This window comes from Hyperoodon ampullatus, assembly GCF_949752795.1.
Source record: "Hyperoodon ampullatus genome assembly, chromosome: 5".
NCBI lineage: Eukaryota > Metazoa > Chordata > Mammalia > Artiodactyla > Ziphiidae > Hyperoodon > Hyperoodon ampullatus.
In genome coordinates, this window is record NC_136918.1 from 72,938,426 (window position 1) to 72,946,532 (window position 8,107).

The 8,107-nt window shown below is 52.4% G+C and overlaps 1 protein-coding gene across 1 annotated transcript; it reads right to left on the minus strand.

Moving 5' to 3' along the window:
- Positions 1-523: 523 nt before the first annotated feature.
- LOC307053761 (double homeobox protein 4-like protein 4) lies at positions 524-5,757 on the minus strand (the record flags this gene model as incomplete). The annotated part of the gene is made up of 5 exons (XM_079705243.1): positions 524-1,213; positions 1,729-1,883; positions 2,291-2,411; positions 3,827-3,981; positions 5,715-5,757. 5 exons carry the CDS (start codon positions 5,755-5,757, stop codon positions 524-526), a joined length of 1,164 nt encoding a protein of 387 aa, XP_079561369.1.
- Positions 5,758-8,107: the final 2,350 nt, after the last annotated feature.

The following is an 8,107-nucleotide window of genomic DNA, read 5'->3' on the forward strand; positions in this document are numbered from 1 at the left end:
AGGTTGTCACTGTGAGAGTGTTTTCGTGATTCCACTAAGGTGTATTTGTGGCTACAAGCTACGGGACTAGACACGGGCATCTGGACCATCCTCCCATGCTGTCCCAGGCCAAGGGAGGGATTTCACCTCCCCAAGGAAACGCAGGAGAATACAAAGCGACCAAAGCACAACCGAGAACTTGAAGTGAGTGCCAAGATTTATTGATTGGATCAATGGAATGTCACATACAACGGGGAAATCCAGTTCAGCGTTGGGTCCTCCTCGTTATCATTGAACGGCTAGAATTCCTTGAGGCTTCAGAGAGGGTGTCCCTTCTGGTGCCCATGCTTCATGACAGTCTGTGTGGAGCATGGCATCGCTCGTGGGCACAGCGCAATTGCTGTCGACAGTCTTCTTGCCTTGGTCTCCCTGCCAGACACTATGATGAGCGTTGCTTATTCCTTCTTCTTTCTCTCCCCCATGGCTCTGCCTCCCAGGAAAGGAGGCTTGAAAGGGGCTCGGGGGAAGGCCTTCCTTACTCCCCCTAAACCTGTGGCACTGGGGAGCCTGGCAGCATGTCGAGCAGGGCCTGGAATTCTTCCTCGCTGAGGGGGGCTTCGAGGGTTGCCGCAAGTTCCTCTTCCTCAGGGTCCGCATTCAGAAAAGGGCGTGCCTTGTCCAGAATATCCTCGTCTGACAAGAGTTCGTCCAGGAGGCTTGAGGAGCCTGGAAGGGCTGAGTGCTGGGGCTGTTGCTCCAGCTGGGGAGGTGTCTCTTCACCTGAGGTTGCCTGCTGCTGCCAGAAGTCTGTCTCTGGCGGTGCAGGCAGCCCGATGCCCCCCTGGGCAGGCTGCCCACTGGCGATGAGAGCATGTGTCCCTTCACCCCACGGAACTGTGGCCGGAAGAGGCTGTGGGTTCTGGCATCCCTGAAGTGCTGCCAGGCTGGGCTGGACCACGATGAACATCAACGGCTGGCCCACACAGCACCCAGAGGCAGCCCCTGGCACAAGAAAGGAGGGGGAGAAAACAGGAGTGGCCGCAGCAAAGGATTGCATGCTCTCAGGGGCATGAGAGGGAGGATAATGATGAGAGGTGCTATGGACAGTGGGCCAGGGACTTTGGTCCGACGGGGCAGTCACGGCTGATGTGGCATCTGGGCCTTCGGCCAGGGCATTCACAGGCCCACTAGCGCTCTGCTTTGGGTGCCGAGCTCTTCGGTTCTGGAACCATACCTAGGGAACCATATGGGGTGACAGGAACATTAGCAGTGTGACAGTCCAGATCAACTTGCAGCCGCCCCATTCCCGGCCCGCCCCAGTCCACTCTGCCCTGCCCTTCCGCACCCTCCAATCTGTCAGGCTCATGGCAAGTACTGGTGGGCCTCATCTAAGGGCCATTTTCCCTAAAGCTTTCGCCTTGGCTCTTGAAAATGCGGGAGGACGTCAGGGCAACACAGGACCCACCCCACCCCTCCCCACCCCTCCCCACCCCTGCCTTTGAGGAGAGCCGTCATTGCCCAGCTACAACCTCAGGCCCCTCCCTGGCTGCCCAGGACTTCCATTGCCCTCTCCTCTTCTGGAAATGGATGCCTTCAGGTCAGCCCCCTTGGCGTATTCATAGGATGAAGGGAACGTCCTCCCAATCCCCCCTCTCCAAGCCTACATATAGCCAGCAGCAACCCGTCGCAATGGTTAACACTCCTTTCTCTTGGGAGAAGCCAAGTTCCACCCACTGGTGGAGAACTTACCTGGATTCGAGGTTCGGGTATTCCTGTCTGGTGAGCCAATTCTTCCCTGGCAGCAATAGATGGAAATCGATCCCTCTCAAAGGCTTGCACAAGGACCCTTGTTTGAGAAGGAGAGATCAAAGTCCTCTTTCGCCTGGCCTCTCTTCCCAAGTTTTCTAAAGGAGGACACACAGAGAAGAGAGGACAGTCAGGCCAATTTCAGCACGTTCACAGCAGATCCAGTGTGTGGTATGTAGGAAGTGGTATGTCATAGATTAAGATCGATACATCGATACATCTTATTCAGTGCTATGTGAAAATGCGCCATGTGATGGAAGAAGGGATTTCTGCACATCCAGGCAGGTTCCGGACCCAAAGATTCCAAGCCTTCCTGGCCATGCATCTCCCCACCCTCCAACAGGGGCATGATGATCCTGTGTGGAACAGGAATGGGGCAAGAACCCAAGATATCATGGTATCCTCTCTGAAGCGTTCTTGGCCTCCCATGGTCATCCACGTCCAGAGATGATTCTGTCTCATAGAGATGCTCTGGGGAAATGACTTACGAATGCTGGGAACTTACCTCGAGTCAAAGCCTCAGGTGGTGGCGGCCGCAGTGACTGCGACTGCCCTCCTTTGAAGCCATTCTCCGACAGCAATCGGCTCTGCTTTAGGCATCTTCTTCGCTGGTTTTGAAACCAAACCTGGGTACAAAGAAAGAAAGCCTTGTCTTTCAATGCTTATGCACGTACTTCCACTATCTATTGCAGGGATGCACCATAAAACAAACGCACAAATGCACCAGCCAGCCAGCCAGCCAGCAACAAGCCGACTAATGGAGACCCAGTATGGCCCGTCTGCCCCCAGTGGAAATATTTACAGTGCACAGGGACTGAACTCTTACTAGCACGTAGAATGTAGACTCCAGCTTTCACCTGTGAAGAAGTGCACCAGATTCCATTATACACAATCTGTGTCCATGGAAACAATCCTTCCTCTTCGAGTCACCTTACTGGTGTCCAGAGTAATGACTTGTGACACAGGAGGAGGCAATGCTTGCTTTCCCACAGTCAGAATGGGATGGATAGGTACCTCTCTCTCTCTCTCTCTCCCACGCCCCACCCGTTCTCATCAAAACTACCAGTTTCTCTGTGGCTCTTTTGGCCTCTGTCTATGATTCTCTGCATGTACCTGTTGACATCTGTCTCTGTTGCCACCCGCCTGCCTGCCCACCTGACTGCCTGCCTGCCTTCCCCTCTCTCTGTCTCTGTCCCAGGCTCTCAGGCTCCATCTGCTTTCCCTCATTTGGTCTCTTTGCCTCCCCTTCGGTCTGGTCCATGACCGATTCATGTTTCCCTGCCTCTCTTATGTCCCCAGAGGCAGTACTGTCTCATGACACGCAATCATATCCCTTAGTAAGTGCCCCCATGACAACTACTCTTCCCATGCTGCCTGGGAACTACTCATTGACAGTTACTTCTCAGTGACTACATGCCTCCATCACTGTGAGGTCAGGAGGCTCTTATGAACCCGCTCCCCATCTTCAGAATATGTGTCCTTGTCTTCAACAGTGAAGCAGTGTGCATGCTACCTCATTCCCCGAGGCCGACCTGCAGTATGGGCCTGTGCTTGTGTGCGTGTGTGTGTGCATGCTTTTAGACGTTTCTGATGGTGGTGTGTGGAAAATTTGACACCCTGAGCAAAAGTGTTCATAGGGATTGTCAATCAGTCTTTGGCGACGCTTCGTATGGTCGCAGGAGGGGTGTTCCTACCTTTGGTGACTCCTCTCCAACCTACCCAGAGAGGGAAGTCTTCAGCACAGCTAGTTCCTAGGAGGCCAGCCATTTAGGGAACACCTCCTTGGCACCACCAGGCCCCCCTGCTTCCGCGGCCCCTCACCCTTTTTCTTGACCACCCATTTGAATGGACCGCTCGCCACACAGCTCAGTCTGGCTGCGTTTCCCAAAGGGAGCCACGTTCCTTGCCAAGATTCGAGTCCCTTCTGTCTGGAACACCCCGAAGAGGAAGCCCCAAGAGCAAGGACTCCAACGGGCGTAGGGTGACTTGCGTCTGGACATGGACCCCGAGAGGGAGAATGGATCGAGAGACTCGGACGTACCTGAATTCTGCTTTCTGCAATGCCCAGCTCTCGCGACAGCCGTTCTCTGGTCGTTACCCCGGGGTAGGGGTTCTGTTGAAAGAGTGCTTGCAGGGTGTCCTTCTGATTCAGCCTCAGAACAAGCCTCCTCCTTTGCAATGGTCTTGAGAGTCGGCCTGTGGGAGAGAAAAGGGGGAATGTGTCAGGGGCGAATCCATGGAGGTTCAAACCAATGGTACCAGTCAAGCGCTGGTCCTTGTGCCACTTGAAAAATCTCTAAGCCAGGGGAAGACTCTGCATTTGGAACAACCGTGGGTACACCCCAAAAGCCACGCTGAGTGGGACCATGGGGGCTCAAGCTAAGCTGAGGGTCAAGGCTATGGGGATCCCCTCACTACTCGCCAAGGATCCCCAGGACGCCATGCAAACAGAAGGGGAGAGCCCTAGAAAAACAGGCTAACGTGACCAAAATGGGTGGAAGGATTTTCCACTTGTGGAGGCCTGGGAAAGTCTTGATGGCTTCTACCAGATTTACCTCGACCTCTATGCTAATGAGAGGAGTGCGGCTTCTGGCCTGTCATTTGCACAGAGTACCTGCGTTTTCACTATTTGAAAGGAAATGAGACGAAAGCCAAACGAAGCCAGACAAACACACAAGCCAACCCCCGACACAGAACGCACAAGAAGATTGTTTAGAAGACCTAGCTTTTTGAGATAAGGACCAGCGTGGTGACCCGTCTGATGGTGCCCACCCACCCACACACCCACAACCGCCCGGTACTCCTTGGAAGATGGGTTTCCCTTTCTAGGCACCGAGGTCATGCTGACTCGCCGTGTGCTCCTGCTATTCATTCAGTTGGGCAGCCTTGAAGGGCTTCCCCCACCCCTGTCCTATTTGAGGTTGCGTCTTCCTGGTGGTAAGGGAATACATGGGTGCTCCTTTCCTGCCTTCTAAGGCGGGAGCCAGCTGTGATGGCCAGGGTGGGTGTGGTTTCAGGCACATCCAGCACACCCCTGACATCTTGAGTTTCCTGAACTCTCTCCAACTCTAGGACAACACCAACCCTTCTGCAAGGGCTACCTGCTCTAGCAGCTGGCAGCTGGTGACGTAGTGTCATCACCAAGTCTCCCCATGGAAGGAGGCAAAGCAAGGCAATGGTTTCGGACCCCTATAGGGGACTTCCTTTAAAAGCGCCCTTCCTTCCTGCCAGCTCCAAGGAAAATCTTTGGAAGGCACTCAAGGAACGGATGTGTCACACTGCGGATTTTGGCTTTCCAGAGACTCCTGCAGTGCCTACCTTGGAGTCCAATTAGAGACAGTTCGAGTGCTCCTGGAATCTCTTTCCCAGGCTCTAGCTTTCAGTTGTGCTCAAAGAAAAACTCTCTTTTTCCTCTATTCCCAATACATACTGGATGTGGATTCTTTCCATGGACACCATAGAAGTTAACCACTTCAAATGGAACATGAAACCAAAGGGAGCAAATCCGTAACAACAGCAAGAATAGAACATGCAAAACCAACTCAAAATCCCAAACACGGTCAACTGGAAAAGAGTATCAGTTTAGTTGGGAACGTTTTCAAACACTCGTGTGCCATTCACTGCAACCACAGGCTGGGATTTTTGGTAGAGAAGCCATTGTCAGGCAACAGGGCTACCAACTTCCATGTCGATTTCAAGAAGGAAAACAAACGAACCAGCAAACCAGAAATATGTACGTGAAATGCCCAAACCAAGGTGCATCCTTTTGCCCAACTGATTCCAGAAACATGTCCCAGCATATCTGTCTGTGCCAGTTGGTGGTCACTGGGAAACTTCAATCTTCGTGGTGACCAACCGTTGGGGTGGGGAGGTGCATGAGTGTATTTGGATGATCCAACCCCAGAGCCCAGATGCTGAGGGCAACGTACCTCTGGAGGTGCTGTATGTGACGGACGAGCTGGACGAATCCATAGTGGGAGACCCAAACGGATGGCACGGAAACTGCTGGCCAACTGTTCAGTACTCAGAAGCTCAGAATTTATAATGGAGGAGGATGCCCCGCCCCTATTTATGTAAATAGCCTCAGATGGTGGGGAACCCTTCCTTGCAAATTGAGAACCTGGAAGGAATCCCATGAGGCAAGTGGGTGTTGGAATGGAAGGCGTGTTCGGAAACTCCCAGGTCCCTTTGAAGCTGCCGGCCTCGTCCTCCTTTCACAGAAAGCTTGGGGTCCAGTGCTCTCTCGTTTTCACACCTTTCCACATTCCACACATACTTTTGCTCTCTGTGGAATTCCCCAACTCTGAGTCCCTCATGCGTAGGTGTGTCACTGTACTTTCCCAAATGCAGAGAGAACCTAGAGCCTAGCTTGCCTCGAGTACCATTCCCACTTCGCTCATCACCCCCAGGACGTCATTGCCTCCCACTCCTAAAGTATTTCCTTGGCTGCGTTTTGAGTTCCCGATAATTCACATACTAAGCTTGAGTGCTTATCGAGGGTCTACCCATGGTCCTCAACAGTTTGGGACTATTTCAGGTACCCTGAAACCCACCCCCTTGCTCATATGCCATGGAGAGACCAGAGAAAGGGGCACGCCACACGTAGAGGTTTCACAAGAAAAGGAAGTTATTTTCAGTGCTTGTCCTTGGCGTCCAGAAGATAAAGTCAGTTTCGCATTCACTGGTCACCTGGCATGTGTGCCAAGAAGAAGGAGAATGGGAAGGTGAAAGGGAAGGGGATGTGGAAGGGGAAGGGGAAGGAGAGGGATATGAAGCTAGTTAGATGATGGATGATGACACAGCTGGGTTTGAAAGGAAAGCTTTGCATTCCAAGGACAGCCATCCCAACATTTTCGGTGCATTTGTGCTGCACAGAATAGAAGAGTTAAAAACAAACCAACCAAAAAACCCCACACAGAAACACAGAACCATCTTTAATGTGTTCCTTTGCCAACAAGGTTCTTTTGCCACCACGTGGATTAACATGAGGACAGAGAGCTTATTTAGAAACACTTGGGAATCAGAGTAATTACACCAGCAATTCGTTAAAATATGGCTGGTGTGTGTGTGTGTGTGTGTGTGTGTGTGTGTGTGAGGGGGTGTTTGTGTGATCTGTGTGTTTGATTTTCTGCACCCACTAAGGACGGTTGTCAGCTGGTACATGTGGACGGATGTCAGCGGGACCAGTAGGTGTGTGCAAGTCTCAGGAGGCCCAGGAGGATGTCCTGAGGAGGTGCATGTCTTGGTCCCTCGTCCTGAAGTAACTGAGATCAGAGGGAGGCGTGGCCACCTTGTTGGATCGGGGTGGTTTTTCCCGAGAACTATGAAGTTTTGGGTGAGATAATCACTGAAACATGGGATTTGCTGGCTCCTCCCAGAAGGCACTGCCTGCCAGAGCTGGACCGGCTCCCTCCTGGACAATCCAGGTGGGGAAAGGTTGCTTGGGAGAGCAGAAACTGTGATCTGCATGGCAACCAGGGAATCCTGAGTGGCCCCAGGTGTGTTTATACACAGGTGGCCTCCCTGTGGAGGTAACGCTGCCCGTTCCTGGGCTCCGAGGTTTCTCTGGAGTGGCCAGCATTGGACAACCAATATGGTAAAGCCCCAGCTCCTAGCTCTAGCTAGAGTCTGTGCAAGTCCTGCCACCCACAAGCATCTCAGTGTTTCCCGGCACACTGTGACCCAGTGTTCCTCCCGCCCTCTTGAAAGCACCAACTTTTCCATAAGCTGTCTCTTTCCACATCTTCAGTACTACTTGTCCTGAGGCTACCGTGGCCAGATTCTTTCCCCAGAAGCCCTATGCCCCCTGTGTGGCTCTTGAAACTGATGTTTCCTTTCTGCAAATCGAAAGGAAGGAGAGAGAGAGAGAGAGAGAGAGAGAGAGAGAGAGAGAGAGACAGAGAGAGAGATACAGAGAGACAGAGAGAGACAGTGACAGAGAGAGGGAGAGGGAGAGAGAGAGAAAGAGAGAGGGCTGTATATTGCTCTAGAGCTCTGGAGAAAGGGGAGCCTAAGACTGGGGTGTGACTGGGAGGGAGTTGAGGACTAGATGGATCTGCCGAGATATGCACACATTAGAGCTAGAGACCCGGATGCAGGTGTAGCTAGAGAATCAGATTCATTGTTGTATAGACAATCAAGTGGCAACTCTCAGATTATTTTAATGTTTCGTGCCACTGACACACCCATGCTGAACATGGGGCGCACGGATTGAGCCAGTTGAGAATCACTCAACACAGAGGGTATGAGGCACATGTGTTGGAAAATAGTTTTGAAAGAAGCAGTGGAAGGGATGATCTGCGATGACGTTACGATGCCACAT